At 40.4% G+C, this 21,376-nt stretch overlaps 1 protein-coding gene across 1 annotated transcript in view; it reads left to right on the top strand.

The window, feature by feature from the left end:
• The first annotated feature begins 499 nt into the window (after nt 1-499).
• The window catches only part of PolQ (DNA polymerase theta), a 290,206-nt gene continuing 269,329 nt past the window's right edge, over nt 500-21,376 (top strand). The window contains exons 1-3 of the mRNA XM_080282250.1: nt 500-550; nt 815-2,347; nt 6,832-6,943. Coding sequence (XP_080138376.1) covers nt 500-550; nt 815-2,347; nt 6,832-6,943 — 1,696 coding nt within the window. The remainder of the gene's footprint in view (nt 551-814; nt 2,348-6,831; nt 6,944-21,376) is intronic.

Genomic DNA, 21,376 nt, shown 5'->3' with positions numbered 1-21,376 from the left:
AATTGAGTCAACATGCAAAAACTTTACTTAAAAAAAAATATATGCCCCCCCAAAACTATGCAAGATAGAATAATATTTTTTGCTCCATAATGTGGCTGAATAAATTTCCTTTTCAGTGATGTATACTTTATTGAATTTGGAGCAATAACTGCAGAAAAATGAACATGAGCAGGAAGACATTTGGATGATGGGTTTGGCCGTCATCCAAACGTCTGAGCCTCAGAAGCCTATGACAGCCAAACCTGTCATTGGTACATGAAAGAGAAGAGTCTCCATATTGGGGTTGGCCATGGTATAACTGATGTTTTCTATGGACTGGAAGCAAAACCAAGTACCAAAGACAGCTAATAACTTCTCAACAGTTACTGGAAACCCTTTGCAAAAAAGAAATATAAGATGTGTAATAAGAATTATGACACTGGGAGAGTCTCAGCTTGGACTTTGTATTTACTTGTAGCTGAATGTTTCCAGCCTAAGAGTGATGATTGTGTGGATAATTATGATGCAAAGCTTGCAGCCACACTTTACTCTCATGGTAGTATCTTCCATGGTTAGTGGTAACCACCCATTGAATAATCAATGGAAAATATAATTCATTTAGTACAGCCAAGTTTTGACTGAAATAATGAATGTTTGTGTAGCCCATTTCTCCGAGTGTATTGTATGATAAGACCCCTAATTTTGTACTTTTGCTTTCCTCTTTTTGTAGACTCTGTCTCGCCCCGTCTTTCAGCTGGGAAATGGGCTGGCATGAATTGGCAGTGATCATCAGCAGCAGCTTACCATACTATTGTATCTGCTTTTCTTTTTCCAGAGGGACTGCAACCTAAGTGATTCCTTTTGCAATTTGGTTGACTTAGATGCCTTAGAGAGAATAGCTGAGAGGGAGACAAAGAAAAACCATGGTGAAAAATGGAATTTGAAAGAAAAAGATGGAGACAAAGCAAACCAGGAAGAAAATGAAATTAGTATTAAGGAGACTCATATCAGAGAGCATAAGGAAACAAATGTTGAAAACATCCTATCCAACTCTCTTGGAGCAACAACACTGGAAGCCCTTGATGCACTGGACCTCTCTGATGGCTCGAATGTCCATTCACTGCATAATTATGGGGTACACAAAGAAGTATCCAATATGCAACCCATGGAGAAATTGAGTTCATCTGAGAGTAGCCAGCCATTAGAATCTCACATGGATAGTAATGTACGCAGATCCAGGAGACTGATAGATAAACAGTTAGTAACAGGAAGTTTGGATGGAGTGCGAAGTATAAGGCATAACTTACAAAATGCAGGCACTCTGAGCACTAATGGCTCAAGCAATAGAAACCTGGAACGCCATAAATCACTCTCTGAACTAGTGATTCATCATGAAGAAAATCAAGATAACACTTCAGTTGAGAAAAGGACTTCTGCCAGATCATCAGAGAGCATCAGCGTATCTTGTCAGAAAATTAAAGCAACAAACCCTAGAACCAAGTTTTATGATGTTCATTTGACACAGAAGAATGCTAACAATCACCATGAGAATGGAAGGTTAAAGGAAGGTAGAGATCAACCAAAGTCAGATTTAAACATGAAAAGAAAACTTGGAGATGATAAAGTACATGACAGTGATAAGGACAAATGCAGAAGGCAAAGTAGTAAAGCAGAAGTTGCTAGTGATACATTCATGTATAAAGATAAAAGAAAAATTTCTCCCTGTTCTGATAAGGAAAATTTGAGTGGAAGATACAATAAACGAAGAAGACATCATTTGTGGAGTGCACTTGGAACTGCTCCTAGTCAGACACCACTCAGTGGAAAGGCTAAACCAGTTCAGTATACAGCCACAGAGAAAAGGAGCCACTCACCAATCTCTGCTATGGACTCTGCTGTTCTAGAAATAGAGAAAGTTTCCAAAGTTAAGACAGCTAGCAAGTCTCATAGGAAGTCAGTAATGGAAGGTGAACATCAGAAGGAAGATCATAAAATGCAAGGAAAGAGAAATGAAGATGGTGGTAAGAATGTCATTGTGAAGGATGAAGAAATTAAGTCAGGAACTAAGATCATTGGTTCTCATATGGTTAGCAAGGACACATCACACAGTGGCCTTGGTACTCCTCTTACTGCTGCATTGTCATATAAAACCAAGCCATCTCAGAAAAAAACTTCACCTGACCACACCATCAAACTACATCACTCTTCTTCGAGTCACATTGGCATTGTAACACATGACAGCACCACAAAGTTGGCCCACAATACCACCCAGTCACCACACACCACAGCCAGTGAAAGTCATAGCTTCTTGTCCAGCCAAGAGAATCTAGAGTTATCTTCCTGGGGTCTTCCTGAGTCTGTGCTGGAGGTAAGTGATTGTTGTCCTGAAGCTGAGGAAAAGAAATATAAGTACAGTACACTAAAGTTTTCCCCAGAGTTTTACCTTTTCAGTGGCCTGAGAGTACAGTTGAAAGGTTTGACAGAAAGTATAGTGCATTAATGTTAAATACTGTATCCTGTAACTTCATTGCACTTTACATAGGTGCTATGATGAATGAAGTTTTAGATCTTTGGAACAGTACAGGTCCCTTACTATACAATACCATTCTGTGCTATCTAGCAAGTTTTTGCTGACCATATTAGCTCAACTCCAACATTGACTTTAATAATAACTCTATCACTATGAGAGTTCTTCCAAGACAAAAAAGATTTATTTGATGGTTACCTGAAGATGAAAAGGTCATTTTTATAGGAGAAAGAGATAATTTGGGTGGAGATAAATATCTTAATTTGTCTTTTAGTTTTGGTTTCATGGAAATCATCATCAGTGGATTAAAAATTAAAAAAATCATGTAGTTTAAAGCTGAAGGGTAAAAATTTTATTCTAGGGTACAATTTTAATGATATGGGTACAGCTGTTGCAATATTATTATACTTAGGATTTCTGTAAAGTAGATAGAGTGTTCTTAAATCTGAAATGCTACCACTGTCAAGAATTCTCAAGCCCTTTAAGTTTTGCTCTAGTATTGCATGATGTATGAATGTTAGCCAGTGGTAACTTGCAGTGATGACATGCGACCTGTCCAGGATGTCCGTCTCCACAGTCATGATCATAAGAGTTTAGAATGTACTTTCAATGTACTGTGTTAATAGTTTGAGCAAGTAAACAGTAAATGATTGAGAAACTCACGTTAGATGGCAGGCAGGTTTTAATCATGAATTAACCTGAATGAGCATGAATGGAGGTGAAGGCTGTGAGTGGGTCTGACTAACATGAATGGTTTGAATTAGACTTGATTGGACTTTGCCGTAAACTGATCTGAAATAACCTGACTTAGCTGAAATGATGTGATGGGCACAATTAAATCTGTAGTAGAACTGATAAACTTAGATGGACTTGGCTGCAGAACATTTGTCACGTTTGTGAGTTGTACACCAACCATTGACAAAACTCTCCTTTCTGCCCATGTCACAAATCATAGTACTTTCTATGCTTCTTTTCCCTTTCACATTCTTTGTTCTTTGTTCTGGTCAGATGTGGAAGCATGCATGGAAAAGTTTGAGAGGAATGATAGAGTGTTTGCAATTGGAGATATGAAGGGAAAAATAGGGAATGCAAAGGTGGATGGAGTACTTGGTGAGTGGGATGTGCCTGTAGAAGTGGATGAGAATGGCAGTGCTCTAGCGGACATTTGTTTGGGGAGGGGGTTGGTGATAGTCAGTACTCTCTTTAGGCACAAAATGATCCACAGGTATATATGGTGAGTGATGAGAAGAGTGGGCGGTGAACTGAATGAATGGAAGGCAATGATTATGTGTGTGTGGATGAGACAATGAGAATGTATGTAATAGATGTAAGAGCATACAGAGGTTGGGGGAGTAGACTTTCTGACCACCACTCAGTGGTGGTGAAAGTCATGGTACAAATGCGATAGCTGAATAGAAGAAGAGAAGAACAGGAGGAAGTGGTCCATACAAGAAGGGTAGAAAGGTTGCAAGAGGATGGAAAAAAGGCAGAATATAAGAAAGGAGTGGAGGAGCGATTGACTTAGTATGATTTGAAGCAGATGGGAGAGGTGAAAGTGTGTGTAAGATATCCATAGAAGAAATCTGTGCAGCATGTGAGGTGGTGTGTGGGGTGAAGAGAAAGCAAAAGGGGGTGCAAGAAACAACATGGTGGAATGAGGAGGAGATACCAGTTGTGGCACACACACACACACACACACACACACACACACACACACACACACACACACACACACACACACACACACACACACACACACACACACACACACACACACACACACACACACACACACACACACACACACACACACACACACACACACACACACACACACACACACACACACACACACACACACACACACACACACACACACACACACACACACACACACACACACACACACACACACACACACACACACACACACACACACACAGAGCATATAGTGAGTGGATGGGAAGCAGAGGCATGGAGGAATTTGAGAGATGGAAGAGAGAGTTGTATACATGTAGAGAGGAAGAGAGAGGTGAAGAGATTAGTAAGAGAGAGTAAGAAGGGAGTGGATTTGGAATTTGGAAGGAATTTGGGTGTAAAATGGAGGGAATGTAAGAAAATGTTCTGGATGAAAGTAAAGAGAGTTAGACAGGGTGATAAAGAAGTTAGTAAGGGAGTGAAAGATAAAAATTGTAGATTGATAGTTGAGAAAAAATGGGAGATTGATAGAGGAGAAGGGAGAAAAAGTGAGCTGATGGAGAAAACAGTTTAAGGAATTGTTAAACATAGAGAATGAAAGTAATGTGAGTATAAGTAGCCAGGAAATGGCTGGGAGATGGAGTGAGGTGAGAAGGGAGGAAGAGATCAGTAGGATGGAAGTACTGGAAGAAGTGCAGAAAGTCAAAATGGAGAAAGCCCCAGGTATTGATGGAGTGTGTGGTGAAGTGCTGAAGCATGGGGGAGAAACAGAAGTCGGAGGGAGATGGAAGATATGCTGATTGGCGTGGGAGGAAGGTAGAGTCCCAGAGAAATGGAAGTCAAGTATAATTTTTTTCCTGTAGAAAGGAAAAGGAGAAAAAGAAGTGTATCGTAATCATGGGGTATTTGTCTTCATACTGTAATAGTAAAAGTATGTGGTAGGATATTTATTGACAGAGTTAGGGAAATAACAGAGGAAAGAGGTTGTGTAGATCAGATATTCATCCTTAGTTCTTCAGAGGAAAAGTTCCTAGAGCAGAGAAAGAAGCTGCATGTTGCCTTCATGATTTTGGAAAAAGCATAGGACAGGTGGATAGGCAAGGAATATGGAAAATATTATGAATATATGGAGTAAATGAAAAGCTGTTGAATGCTGTGAAGAGTATGTACGAGGGTGCTAAGGCTGCGGTGCATGTGGATGGTGAACTGAGTGACTTTTTCAATCCGGATGTTGGATTGAAACAGGAATTTGTCATTTCTCCATGGTTATTCAGTCTGTATATGAATGGGGTTACGAAAGAGATACAAGGTAGGACATTGGATGTTGGAGCGGCCCTAATGAGAGAGGGCAGCGTTTGGAAACTTCCTGCTGTGTTGATTGCAGATGATACTGTATTAGTAAGTGAAGATGAAGGGGAACTGCAAGGCTTGGTGAATGAGTTGGGGAGTGTTAGTAAGAAACAGAATCTAAAGGTGATTGTAGGGAAGAGTAAAGTTATGGTCTTTGAGAAATATCAAGTCACTGAATGTGGATGATGAGGAAATGGAAAATGTGAATGCATTTAAATACTTAGGTAATGTGATGAGTAATGATGGAAGTTTGGAGGATGGAGTGCTTGAAACAGAGAAGAAAGGTTACCGGTTAATTGAAGGCTGTGATAAGAAATAGGGAAGTGAGCATGGAAGTAAAAAAGTCACTGCTTGGTAGTATCTTGATACCAACTTTAATGCATGGAAGCAGAGCTTGGACCTTGTTGGAAAGACAAGTTGAGTGGGAGCAGTGAAAATGAGTTATTTATGAGGAGCATTTGGAGTTTCACGGAGAGGCAGACTTCCAGATGAGGAAGTGAAGGAGCATTGTGTGGATATGGATGTGATAGCATAAGGAGAAATACACTGAGGCGGTTTGGCCCTGTTGAGAGGAAGGAGAGTGTGAGACAAACAAGGAAAATGTATGTGAAAGAGGTGGAGAGGGGGGGGGGGAAGGTTGAGGATGAGATGAAGAGATGGAGTGGAGAGGTATTTGAGACCGGGATGTGTGAGCTGAGGGGTGGGCAACAAAATAGCTGGGGAGCAGACTACATGGAGGTGATTTGTTTGTGACCACCCTTTATGAGATTAAGGTGTCTGGCAGTAGATAGATACATAGTTTCCTTTGCCAGTGGAGGCTTGCATATTAGACAGGAACACAATTGGCCCTTTTTGAAATTCTGTATTTCAGTCAGAAAAAGTAGATGAATAAAACTGATTTAAAAGATATTGTAGTGTAAATTTGTATGGTAGGGCAGACTTTTCCCATTTGATGTGTTGTCATTTGGTGGTAGGACTTAAATAGTATTGTAATTCCTTGCAGTTGGGTGTAGTTTTGGGGAAACTTTGTGGTCATTGGTTGGAAAAAGATTAGTATTTCAGCTTGCCCACTAGTTTTTGTTGAATGTGAGTGGCTTATTTCTCTTGCACTCAGGTGTTGTGGAGCACTTGCTCAGTGAAGGGTCAAAACAGAGATTTTGAAATAATTATTTAGCTTTGATGTTTCCAAAATTCATATTAGATAGTCACTCATTAATTGAGTTTACCAGTTGTCAAAATAGTGTTGCAGCATTCTCAGTGTCTCGCATTTCCCACAGAAGTATCATGAGAGTGGGATCCAGACAATGTTTCCATGGCAGGTTGAATGCTTAAGTCAGCCAGGGGTTGTGGAGGGCAGGAACTTGGTTTACTCTGCTCCTACATCTGCAGGTCAGTCCTGACATATACAGTATTTATTACTGTAGTGTACTGTACTGTACTTTGCTTTATCTTATCCATCTTTGTCTGAACTGCATTAATTTTGCACGGATCTTTGGGTACTGCTCTTAAATTAGCATATGTTTACAAGTAAATGCTACTGATCAAACTAGCATGTGTAGATCTTTTCTCGTTGTTCTCTTTACAGCAGCAAGATGTCACCACCAAGCATTGTCGAGATGAAGTTACAGGGCTGTATGCCCTTGCTGATTCCCTGGGTATCAGTCATACATATCACCAGTGTTTTCTTTCATACATTTCAGGAGTCTGTGAACATACTGAAAGATGCATGTAGTGTTGGGATTTTTTTTTTTTTTTTTTTTTTAATGGGATGGTACAGCATAAAGTTGCATGGGTGAGATGGAGCCTGAGTTTAAGTGTTGAAATTTGTTTTTCATATTTATATGGTATTTGATTGGGGGTAGTTTTATTTCTTGATGCAAGTGATCTGTATTTGTGCTCCCTCTGCAGCAGCATATTTTTTAAAGACTTTGTTTTGTTCTTTTTCAAGTTTTTCCTGTATTTATGATCTGTACATAGCAGCATATTTTTGTTAAGACTTTGTTTTGTGCTGTTTCAAGTTTTTCCATGTTTTTAGCAGTTAATGCAAGGGCCCAGCATAGACTAATGTAAATCATAATTATTCTGATGAGTTAGTTGTGGGCTCTTTTCAAAGGTTTCAGCTGTCTGATTGATTCCTTATTGTCTTAAAGGCATCAAGTTTATGAGATGTTTTTGCCCAGTTTATGCTCGTATGTGTGGATCCAAATCGAGTCCTGTAGTGTTGAGGTGTCTTTCCAGTTGGTGTTCTTGCTTAAAGAGAGACTTGAGGATATGTCTGAGTTTTATGTCTGTCTAGAATAAAGAGACTGTTGGTTGATTTGGTCGGTAGATGGGGCACCAACTATCCACTCACCCAGTGTAGTGCCGAGTCTTTCACACTGAATGACAAACTACATATATTCCTATAACTCAGAAAACCATTTGCTGTACTTTGTTGGATAATAACCATGTAAGTAAATAATGCTAGCAGTTGAGTGGTTTAAGGCACTCAGGCTGGATGAAGTCAATAAGGGTTTACATCCAGTGGATGGTTGGGCTTTATTCTTCGCCTAATGCCTCTTGGGAGCAGGCAGAGATGGTTATCCTCACCTTAAATGATGGCTATTAAGTACTCTAACTCAGAGCAACTGTGCTTTTGATGGGGAAGAAGGGTAGATGATAGATAGATAGCAGCCATTCCTTTTTGTGTGAGCCAGTGTTCTAGTGAGTGTAGCTACTGTTGGAACTGGCCTGCTGCTTGTTGAGTTTTGGAGTGTTATGGAGTTATGGCTAGATCATCAGGGTAGGACAGTACTGTTACGGAAGGGGAGGGTTTGTTGGTTAGGTCATGAAGGAAATAGTTTAAAAAAGTGAAGGTGAGAGAACATTGTCCTCTGGGACATCATTGGATTATATTGTGAATTTTGAACTTATGAACTTTAGTTTTTGAGAACAGAAGAGGTTCATGTTAAATGCAACTAACTGGTTTTTGACCCTTTGCACAGTAAATATGAACTGCAAAACACTCAAGGGAAAAATTCAACAGGTTCCATCATCCATGACTAGCGACTCTTAAATGACATTTTACAATCCCTCTTACTTAACTCTCAGACAGATCTGATCATTTAGTAGTTAGTATTACACAAGATTACATCCTCCTCCTCCTCCTCATCATCATCATCATCGTCGTCGTCATCCAGACCTTCTTTCCCATCCTAGGACAGGGTGAGGAGTAGCAATGTCCAGACAGCCCAAGTTTGCCCAGTTCAATGGGCCATGCTTCCATCCACCCATCATTCAAGCCCCCAGAATCCTGGCTCTATCTGGTACACCAAAAACATTCACATCACATTCTGTAGCTTCTCATAAACGTATCCGATAAATAGATTACACATTTTAATATATGGTACAGTACACTACAGGTACATTATCATCTAATTTGATGAAGGCTTTAGGGATTTTACTTGATTTAGGTGCTGGAGAGGGACGCCTTCGTACAGGGGACACTGACATGGCTAGGTGGTTTTGCAGCCTGATTATGCAAATATCCCTCAGTTCCCTCCTTATCCCCTGAAAGGGGAATGGTGGACTGCAGGAGGGGGGTAACTTTGGACTGCTCTGTTGTATTCACATTCAGATGAACCTGGGGTTGATTTTTTTTTTTTTTTTTTTTTTAACAAGATGAACAGGAATGTGGGAAAAAAAAGAAAAAAAACATACACCAGCTTACAGGTGTCCTCCATTCATAAAAAATCATTAACAATGAGACTTGAACTACAGAATGCTTTAAGTTTGGTTGGAATCTAATCTGGAGAAGTGAGTCCAAAGAAGCAGTTTGGGAAATAAATGAACTCTGATAGGCAGAAGTTCTGCAATTTGGCAGTGTGACAGTCCAGTCGTGAATGTTACCAGATGCCCATGTAGCACAGGGGAAGGTGTAGAGAGATGGCAGAATGGATGCAACTTTGTCTGAGCATTTGTCGTAAACGTATTTCTAAAATAATGTGAGGGAGGCAACATGCTGTCTTGTAGGAGAGGTAGTTCATTTGTAATTGCTGGGTTATTAATTATTCTTATAGCTTCGTTCTGCATTCTTTCCATTTGCTTTAGTGCAACCTCTCCACATCCACCTTGCAAGGGTGAGCAGTGTTTGAGCTGAGAACACACATAACTTGTAAATATTAGCTAACTGATCATCAGTGAAGAAGTTTTGGAGTCTGTACAATAATCCACATTTTGTTGAGGTGGTTTTTGCAGGTGATCTAATGTGAGATGTAACTGAGGATAGTGTTAAGTGAAATACTGAGAATTTCAATACTGTTAGAGTTAGAAATATTGGTTGCAATAAAGGTAATATAGAAATCAAGCAACATCTGTTTATTAGCAAATTGTATACATTTGATGGGTGACCGCTTGGGAACACCAGATGCTGTTGGCATAACGTTCTCCCTACGTGTCGAGTGGGGTTGGTGGAGGATTAGTGCCCCTCCCTGTAAAACAATTAACTCTAAGCCCTTGGCCACCCCGTTTGGGATACATGGCGTCTGGCAATGAATGAATGAATGTATACATTTGTTTTTCATAACATTAGATGAGACTTATTTGTTCCCATTCACTGATCTTAGATAAGTCTTGATTTATGGAGATTGCATTATTGAGTTGGGAGTAATAGATATCAAACTTTGTGAATGGGTGTTTAAATGTGAAGGAACTGTGAAGTATCGAGTCATCTGCATATGAGTGAATGGGATTATGGGTGATAGACAATGGATCATTAATACTATTACATCTACTACTTCTGCTTGAGTGAGTTTGGTGAAGAAGGTGGGTCATTGTGTGAGGCTTACTGGTGTCCACGTGATTCACCTTCTTTTACAATGCTTTTAATATCACCAGAGGACACACGCATTGCAAAAGCCCACCGTACTTGTGGTTGTACTGTATACTTGAGTTGGGTAACTGGTTTTTCTCATTATCATCCATGTCTGTAGTAATGATTTTGCTAATCAAGATATGTCGTGTTCTGTGATAAGAGCATTTTTTATTTCTGTTGATGCAAATATAGTTCTTAGTGGGGGTGATTTCTTACTGAAACCATCTATGATAAGTAGGGTCAGCTTGGAATGGTATGTGATGGTTGAATGCATAGGTCAGAATCTGTGTTGTGAGTTGGATGGAAGAATGTGGAGGGGAGTTGCTCTGTAGGAATATAGAACAACTCCCGAGCAATGATACTGGTTTGTGTGATATTGGTCTGTGTTTTACCAGGGTTGAATGTAGAGACAACGATTACTCTCTTTGAGATGTTAGGCATTAGGTTGTATGGGGGAGGCAGTGGCTGAATCGGTAGAGAGGCGGCCTTCAGTCCTAATGGACCCAGGTTCGAATCCCGGCTGGGGCAGGGAACAGTTTAAGGATTTGAATTTCATAAAAGCAGACTTTCCTGATCTACCAGATGACCCTCCGACATGTCATAAAAGTTTCATTCATTCATTGCCAGATGCCATGTATCCCAGACGGGGTGGCCAAGGGCTTAGAGTTAATTGTTTTACAGGGAGGGGCACTAATCCTCCACCAACCCCACTTGACACGTAGGGACGCCAACAGCATCTGGTGTTCCCAGGCGGACACCCATCCAAGTACTAACCAGACAAACGTTGCTTACCCCCGCTAATACCAATACACCAGTCCTGTATGAGACAGCCTTAGCATGTATTCAATATGGACGGTGGGTGTTAGCGCCGAAGTGGTGTCATGTGGAAGTGTAGGAGGACTACTGGGCCTTGGGATAGTCTACTGCCCCTGAGATATAGGTCCTGAAGCCTTTGCCCAGAGTCGGACACAAAAAAAAAAAAAAAAAAAAAAAAAAATGAAGAAAGCTTGAAAAGTTCACTGTGGGTGTTTATGGCTATAGGACTGATGTGTTTTTAATGGTTATTTGAGTTCTGGTTTGACCCTTCTTCACTGGCATCTTTGTGCTCTTGATTTATATTTATTTGTTTTTCTTTTAAGAGAGAGAGAGAGGATACTTATGTTTCATTTTGTTATCGTATTATCATGAGTATTGTGATACCAACTCTAACATATGGAAGTGAAGCTTGGACCTTGTTTGAGGGACAGAAGTCAAGAGTGAGAATATTGGAAATGAGTTATTTGAGAGGAGCATTTAGAGTCACAGCGAGAGACAGACTGACAAATGAGGAAGTGAAGGAGCGTTGTGGTGTGGATGTGGATGTGACAGGAAGCGTTAGGAGAAACACAATGAGGTGGTTTGGCCACATGGAGAGGATGGAGAGTGAGAGACTGATGAGGAGAGTGTATGTGAGTGAGGTGGGGAGGGGGAGAGGGAGGGGAAGGCCAAGGATGAGATGGAGGGATGGAGTGAAGAGGTATATGAGAGAGGGGGGTGTGAGCTGGGAGCAGGGCAACGAAATGGCGGGAGACAGGGCGACATGGAGGCGATTTGTTTGTGGCCACCCATTTTTTTTTTTTTTTTTTTTTTAAATAACAGAACGGAGGAAGGAAAAACAAGTGGAGAAAGAAAATAATCCATACACCAGATTACTGGTGTCCTCTGTTCATAAAATGTCTGTAACAGTTAGACTTGAACAGTTGTAGGTTGAAATTTGGAGGAAAACAACTCTGGGGAAGCGAGTTCCAGAGAGATGCAGTTCGGGGAATGAAAGAATTCTGATAGGCAGAAGTTCTGCAATATGGTTGAGTGACATTCCAGTCATGAGCGCTACCAGATGCCCGTGTAGCACGAGGGAAGGCATGGAGAGGTGGCACCATGGACGCAACTTCATCTGAGCATTTGCCAAAAAAATATCTGTAAAATAATGCAAGGGAGGCAACATTCCTTCTTACTTGCAGGGGAGGTAGTTTATATGTAATGGCAGGGTTGTTAATGATTCTAACAGCTTTATTCTGAATTTTGTCTAGTTGTCTTAATGCAACCTCTCCACAACCATTCCACAAGGGTGAGCAATATTCAAGCTGAGAGCGCACATGACTCTTATAAATTATAGCTAACTGCTCATCGGCGAAGAAGTTACGGACTCTGTACAATAATTACAGGATTAAGGTGTCTGGCAATAGGTAGATAGATAGATAGATAATTTTAGAGAGCTTAATAGTTTTTTGATGTATTGATGCATAATAGAGTATAAGGGTTTTGTTTGTTCCTTCATGCCAGGGATGGTTCTGTCGCTGTCCAGTTTGGTTTTTATGAGCTAGAGTGGGTGAGTTTTGGTATGTACTGGTATGGATTTTTCTTTCTTTTTTTTCATTTGTTTCTGTTTCCTGTGGTTAAAGGAGTCCTCAGTTTTTCCAATTGTCTATATATCTATCTATTGCCAGACGCCTCAATCCCGTTTGGGGTGGCCACAAACAAATCGCCTGTTGCCCTGTCCCCAGCCATTTCACTGCCCTGTTCCCAACTCACACCCCCCTCTCTCATATACCTCTCCACCTCATCCCTCCATCTCATCCTCAGCCTCCCCCTCCCTCTTCCCCCCTCCACCTCACTCACATACACTCTCTTCGTCAGTCTTTCACCCTCCATCCTCTCCACATGGCCAAACCACCTCAGTGTGTTCCTCATAACGCTTCCTATCACATCCACATCAACACCACAACGCTCCTTTATATCCTCATTCATCAGCCTGTCTCTCCATGTGACTCCACAGGCTCCTCTTAAATTACTCATTTCCACCGCTCTCACTCTTGACTTATGTCCTTCCAACAACGTCCAAGCTTCACTTCCGTACGTTAGAGTTGGTATCACAATACTGTCATGTAGTAACTTTTTCACTTCCATGCTCACTTCCCTGTTTCTTATCACTGCTTTCAAAGAACCAGCAACGTTTCTTCCCTGCTGTACCCTTTCAAGCACTTCACCCTCCAACCCTCCATCCTTACTCATCACACTACCCAAGTACTTAAACGTACTCACATTTTCCAATTCCTCACCATCCAACCTCGCTGTACATTCACTGACTTCACCTCTCTCAAAGACCATCACTTTACTCTTCCTTACATTCACCTTTAGATTCCGTTTCTTACACACTCTCCCAAATTCATCCACCAGGCCTTGCAGCTCCCCTTCGTCTTCACTCAACAACACAGTATCATCTGCAAACAACAGTACAGGGAGTTTCCAAACACTATCCTCTCTCACCAGGGCCACTCCAACATCCACTACCCTACCTTGTACCTCTTTTATTACCCCATCCATGTACAGATTGAACAACCATGGAGACATGACACATCCCTGTTTCAACCCAACTTTCAAAGAGAAAAATTCACTTAGTTCACCATCCACACGCACTGCAGCCTTCGCACCATCGTACATACTCTTCACAGCATTCAACAACTTCCCGTCTACTCCATATATTCTTAACGCTTTCCACAATCCTTGTCTATCCGCCCTGTCATATGCTTTCTCCAAATCCATGAAAGCCGCATACTACTTCTTTCCCTTCTCTAGAAACTTTTCCACTAAAGATCTAAGAATGAATAGCTGATCTACACAACCTCTTCCCTTCCTAAAGCCTCCCTGTTCTTCAACTAATTTCTCTGTTCTTTCTCTAACTCTGTCAATAAGTATCCTACCATACACTTTTCCTATTATACTAAGAAGACAAATGCCCCTATGATTGTCATGTAGTAACAGGAGAGGTAAAGAATAGTATGGGACTATTTTTATTTGTCTTGGAAATATTAACAAGTCTCTCACACGGAACGAGTGTAAGTCCCGGGTAGCTACCTCCCTGTCTCGCTATCTGTCTCTCTCTCTCAAATCGCTAAGCCCTTCTCCCGTGACCTGTCTCTAGGATCGCTTGTCCCCTTCTAAACTCTCTTTCCTAAAATCTGGTGTAGCAGGGGTGTGTCACGTGTGTTCCTCGTGGATGGACTAGGTCTTTGTTCACGAGAGGACTGCTGACAGCTAACTGCATCATCTCCTTACTGGCCGCTGTCGTCAGCTTTCCTCAGTGTTAAGAGTGTGTAAGCATGTTTAGCACTGCTCGATTCTCGCAGACACAACACCTTCTCATCATCTGACTCCCTGCTTCTATCTATCTATTTATCTATCTATCTATTATGATTTGTAAATATAATATGGGGTCCTCCACACTGCTCGACCGCGCAAAAATGGCGTACCATCGACATTTAATAGTTATAATATATTAATACATACTACATACACATTATAATGAACTTATAAGCTAATTAAGTGAAATACATAATATTGTAAAGTAACATAATTGTATGAATATTGTATACATATATTATTCATAGTAAATAGTGATTATTCAGTAATATTACATTTTAAATAAGTTGTATACATATTTGAAATAATGCAATGGTTGTTGTATAACACTTTGTAAGACGTGCATGTACAACAGACGTACGCATATAATTGTGCAATGGTAATACTGCTAGGTTATACATTACATATTTGAGTTATCACTTTAGTAATGTCTAATATTTCACCTAACGTGTATGATGATACTGGTAATACAGAATTGTGCTATAATAGTATGACTTAATATTGTACTAACATTGTGGTACTACATAATTGTAACATTTTATGAATTGTTACTAAATATTGTGTTAATGCATAATTGTGTTGGCCTTATAATTGTAGTTACATTTGTTAATGCAACTCTTACATAAGTGTCTTGGCCTTATAATTGTAGTTAAAGTTACATAAAAGTTACATCTTGTTAATGCAACTGTTTTGTCGTTACATAATTGTTACATATCGTTTGTAGGTACATAATTGTAGTTAGTGTAACATAATGCAATCGTTTGTCGTTACATAATTGTTACATATCGTTTGTAGTTACATAATTGTAGTTAAAGTTACATAAAAGTTACATCTTGTTAATGCAACTGTCACATAAATTGGTATATATTGTTTGTAGTTACATATTTATAATATGGAGTAACATAATTGTAATAACTGCAGTCCTAACATATGCTGCGGTCGATGATAGTGATGATGTGTCATGCCACTTGTTTGTGGAGACACAATTTGCTTTTTTGTTTGTAGTTTATGTGGTATTTTGGCATATATAGTAACATTTACACTTATTTTCATTTGTTTGTTATGTGATCTTACTCTATTTCTCTTTTTTCCTTCTCACTCTTCTTTCTTTCTTTCCTTTCCTTTTCTTTTTTTTTTTGTATGTATTGATTTTCCATAGTTTGTTTCTCTTTGCTTGTGTACACTTTTTCCATGTTGTTCATGGTTACATAATTGCTGACTAATTTTCTTGGGATACTTTTTTAAAGTTTAGTTTATATTGCACAGATACTATAAAATGATATTATATAGTCCCATATTTTGTTATTTTATATAAAAAATATATACACTATATACAGTATTAACTATACACACTGATTTGTTGTTCACCTGTACCTATCGTGGGTAATATGTGTGTCAGCACTGTGTGGAAATCATTGTCTTCACGATTGTGTTGAAGATGTTCACTCTTGCTAACGGCATTTGTGTTGGCCATTTTTTTTTTTTTTTTTTTTTTGTAAGTTAATTTATCTGTTTCCACTAGGTAGCTTTAATTAATAAATGTTTAATACAGTTCTTTTAATCGCTCACTGAGTAACTGTGATGGTATATTTTCTTTATCACTTTGTAGATGTAATAATGTATAGCTGTATGTATGAAACACGTATTATATGTAGGTATAAATGAGAGAGAGAGAGAGAGGTATATGTGAGCAGGAGAAGGGAGGTTAAGAGACTGGTGAAGGAGAGTAAGAAGAAAGTGGATGAAGAGTTTGGGAGGAATCTGAGTGTGAAATGGAGGGAGAGTAAGAAATTGTTTTGGAAGGAGGTAAAGAAAGTAAGGATGTGTGAAAGGGGAAATAGTAGGGGAGTGAAAGATAGGAATAATAGATTGTTGGTAGAGAAGAGAGAGAAATTGAGGAGATGGAAGGAGCACTTTGAGGATTTGTTGAATGTAGAGAGTGAGAGCAGTGTGAGTATAAGTGGTTGGGGAATGGCTGGGAGAAGAAGAGATGAGAGGAGGGAGGAAGAGATCAGTAGGTCGGAAGTAGTGGAAGCGATGAAGAAGATTAAGCTGGGAAAGGCCCCAGGAATTGATGGAGTATGTGGTGAAATGCTTAGGTATGGGGGTGAGATTGTTGAGTGGATATGGAAGTTGTGTAGATTGGCTTGGGAAGAGGGAAGGGTTCCAGAGGACTGGAAATCAGGTATAATTGTTCCTCTGTACAAAGGAAAAGGGGAGAGAGAAGTATGTGGTAACCATAGGGGTATTTGCCTTCTTAGTGTGACTGGTAAAATATATGGTAGAATACTCATTGATAGGGTTAGGCATATGACAGAGGAGCTAGTTGGAGAAGAACAAGGGGGATTTAGGAAGGGAAAAGGGTGTGTAGATCAGATATTTGTTCTAAGATGTTTAGTGGAGAAGTATCTAGAGAAGGGAAGGAAAGTGTACGCTGCCTTCATGGACTTGGAGAAAGCTTATGACAGAATAGATAGGAAAGGTATGTGGAAGGTATTAAGAATATATGGAGTGGAGGGGAAATTGTTGAGTGCTGTGAAGAGTATGTACGAGGGAGCTAGGGCTACGGTGCGAGTGGATGGTGAGCTGAGTGAGTTCTTTGATCTCAATGTGGGACTGAAACAGGGGTGTGTAATGTCTCCATGGCTTTTTAATATATATATGGATGGGGTCGTAAAGGAGGTACAAGGTAGGGCAGTGGATGTGGGGGTGGCCCTAATGAATGAGGGTGAGATTTGGAAGCTTCCGGTGTTGCTGTTTGCCGATGATACAGTATTGTTGAGTGAAGATGAATGGGAGTTGCAAGGTTTGGTGAATGAATTTGGGACAGTGTGTAGGAGGAGGAAGCTGAAAGTTAATGTAAACAAAAGTAAAGTTATGGTGTTTGAGAGGAATGAAGTCACAGAGTGTGCAGTGAGGTTGGATGGTGAGGATATGGAGAATGTGAGTGCATTCAAGTACTTGGGTAGTGTGATGAGTAAGGATGGAACTTTGGGGGATGAAGTGCGTGAAAGGGTACAGCAGGGAAGGAAGGTTGTAGGCATGCTGAAAGCAGTGATGAGAAATAGGGAAGTGAGTATGGAAGTTAAGAAGTCTCTGCATGATGGTATTGTGATCCCTACCCTGACGTATGGAAGCGAGGCGTGGACCTTGCAAGAGGGGAACAAGTCAAGAGTGAGAGCAGTGGAAATGAGTTACTTGAGAGGAGCATGTGGAGTGACATGGAGGGACAGGTTGACGAATGAAGAAGTGAAGGAACGTTGTGGGGTAGATGTGGATGTGGTTGAAAAGATTAGGAGAAATACACTGAGGTGGTTTGGACATGTGGAGAGGATGGAGAGTGAAAGACTGACTAAGAGGGTGTATGTGGGTGAGGTGGAGGGAGGGAGAGGGAGGGGTAGAACGAGGATGAGGTGGAGGGATGGAGTTGAGAGGTATATGAGGGAGGGGGGGGTGAGTTGGGGGGAGGGGAGTCAAATGGTGGGTGACAGAGTGACTTGGAGGCGTTTTGTCTGCGGCCACCCTTTGCGGGATTAGGGCATCGGGCTATAGATAGATAGATAGATAGATAAATGGTAACACTCGTTGGTAGTAAATAAATGTTATAATAAATGAATGAATATAGACAGTGTAGAATATTTATTGTTGGTGATTATATAGTGTTTGAGTTATGCAGATAACTGAAGTAAGTATGTGTATTTAAGCTGTAACTATACAGCACGTTTTATATGTTTGTGCAGAAGCTTATTGTCTATCACTGTGTATTGTATGAATGAAGTAACTATGTAACTCACTAATTTTTACCGTGGTGGGAAATGGTGTGAGTGGTGTTGCACGTGGTGATAGCATTGTCCTCCGTGGGTTGATTGGCGTGCTGTCGTCTCAGCACATGGTGACGTCGGCTTCCCACACTGGTAGCTGTGGTGAGTGAATGAGTAGCGATTTGAGAGCTCAGACGGAGATTAGCCACAGAACAGGGAGGAGGAGAAGGAGACAGGCAGGAGGTCAAGAAGAGGGATGACCCAAATGTCACTACATGACATTTGGTAGCAGCGAACGTATACGAACCTCGTCTACGAATCAACATTAAATTCCTACAAAATATCAAGATTGAAAACAAGAATATCTACCACACACATCTTTTTCCCCTTTTCCTTTGTACAAGGGAATAATTATACCTGACTTCCAATCCTCCGGGACTCTACCTTCCTCCCAGGCCAATCTGCACATCTTCCACATCCATTCTACTACTATCTCTCCCCCATGCTTCAGCATTTCACCACACACTCCATCAATTCCTGGGGCTTTCCCTGATTTAACTTTCTTCATTGCTTCCACAACTTCTATCCTACTGATTTCTTCCTGTCTTCTCACCTCCCTCCTTCTCGCAGCCATTCCCCAGCCACTTATACTCGCATTACTTCCATCCTCTATGTTCAACAATTGCTTAAAGTGTTCTCTCCATCTGCTCACTTTTTCTCCCTTCTCCACTAGTAATCTACCATTTTTATCTTTCACTCCCCTGCTAACTTCACTTCCACCCTGTCTGACTCTTTTCACCTCTTTCCAGAACATTTTCTTACAGTCCCTCCACTTTACACTCAAATTCCCCCCAAATTCCTCATCCACTCTCTTCTTACTCTCTCTTACTAATCTTTTCACCTCTCTCTTTCTTTCTACATATAACTCTCTCTTCCGCCTCTCAACTTCTTCCACGCCCCTATTTCTCATCCATTCATTGTATGCTTTCTTCTTTTGTGCCACAGCCTGTTTTACCTCTTCAGTCCACCACGCTGTTCCTTGCAACCCCCTCCGTCTTCTCTTCCTTCCACACATCACATCACATGCTGCACATATTTCTTCTGTAAATATCCTACACACACCTTCCACGTCTCCCATCTGCTCCAATTCCAATTGTCTTGCCTGTTTATTTTCTTTCTTCATTATTGGTGTTGTTTAGTTTTTGTGGATTCTGATGTGCTGGGACTTATTTTTTTTTAATTAATTGCTTAATTAATTAATTTATTTATTTATTTTATGCTCCTCTCTGTGATGAGCTGTTTTATCTGAAGAGAGACATTAGGACTGAAAGTTTTGATATTGCCCCAATAAGATGTTGGATTTATCCCCCAAATGGGGTGAGCTGGGAGCAGAGCTGTGAATTGGCAGGGGACCGAGTAATATGGAGGTGATTTGTGGCCACCCCTTATGGGCTTAAGGCATCTGGAAATAGATAGATAAATAGATAGATAATAATGATTCTGTTGAAGGTAGTGATTATTTTGTTAGTGTCTGAGAAAGAGTTCACCTTGAAGGTTTTTAGTGTTTCATCAGACTTGTATTCCTTCCCATTCAGTCTTTCACTTGGTTTGCTGTGATTGTGTGTGATATGGAGGTGGTGGTTGGATGAGTGGTTGTGGACTACCTTTTATGTCATTTGAATGGCATGTGTAAGGGTATATAAAGTGAGGATGATGGAGAAGCCGAGTCCATTAAGTCTGTACAGAGGTAGTTTTGGGGTGTGGTGTTTGTTCGGGATGATTGGTTTAATTTCGTTTTGTTTTTGAAGGCTCCAACATATTTGCATGCGTCGACCTCAGTCGCCCAGTGGCGGCTGTTCATGCTGCTCGATCTCTGGCAGCCTCCCTGTTCAGTCCCTTAACCCTTAGGTTACAATTAATGACCTCGTCCCAGGTCTTTTATGGTCTACCCCTCTCAACCCCACCCCTAATATTAATAGTAGGTGTTCTAGTTGTTCTTGAATGAGGGCCCCTTGGCTGCCATTTATTTGTGTGTTTAGCCATGAGGAGGCTTTTGCCTTAAGATCACCAGCTATTATTATATTAGACATGTTCTGGACTGGGTGAGGAATGGGGTGTAATTGTGTGGGGCATGATGTGGGTGGTGGTTTGTAAATATTAATATGGCTTGTAGTACATTGTGTATATTGGTTTGTATTGATCATATCTACGTATGTATCTGTGACAATGTTGTTATATTTGTTGCGTGATGTGTGTGAAAGAAATATTAATATGTATAACAATGAGAGGGCCACCATTTTTGCTGTTATTAGGTTTGTCTTGTCTACTTTCAGTGTAGCTGATGCAGTGTGTTATTTTTTATGTGCTTATTAAGTTTGTTTTGTATCAGTATCATGTGTGTTGTGAAAGTTGTGTGCAGTTAGGTACAAAAATTAATTCAAATCAGGGGGTTGATAGTTATAAATATCTGGATAAGGAGACACCACTTCAGGGAAAAATTTAACTGGAGAACTTGGTTGTGTTTTGAATTGAAGGAGTTTGAGTGTAGATATTAAGATGCCCATGTGTGCAAATGTTTTACTGACAGCACTCGTGTGTGAATGAAACCTGAACTCTGAGTGACAGATGTCTTTCTTGGTTACAGAATGTAGACACAACCTTTTTCAGAACATTAGTAGGCTTAACCAGTATGGATTGAACCAGTATTAGTAACTGCAAAATGTATGAGTATTTTGGAATGTAAGAAAGGGCAATAAGAGTGAGATGTGGAATTACCATACTGAATGGATAAAAAAGAATAAATTGAGAGTAATCCATCTTTTATCCAGACATGTAGTATCCGGACCTGTTCATGATCCGGATGCTGGACCTTGGCTGTATTAAACCATTATCCGAATTTACTTGATATTATCTGGACATAAAAGTTCCTGAGAACTTCGGCCAGCCAGCTGACATGTTCAAACATTCGATATTGTGGCCACTGGGTTCAAGCCGTGAGTGGGAAGTAGGTGGTGGCTCGACCGGTAGAGA

The sequence above is a fragment of the Coenobita brevimanus genome, chromosome 93, assembly GCF_032717465.1.
Source record: "Coenobita brevimanus isolate Jiangsu-jjx chromosome 93, ASM3271746v2, whole genome shotgun sequence".
Taxonomy (NCBI): Eukaryota; Metazoa; Arthropoda; class Malacostraca; order Decapoda; family Coenobitidae; genus Coenobita; species Coenobita brevimanus.
Note: the sequence above shows the minus strand (reverse complement) of the source record. Positions and strands in the feature narration are given on the sequence as shown.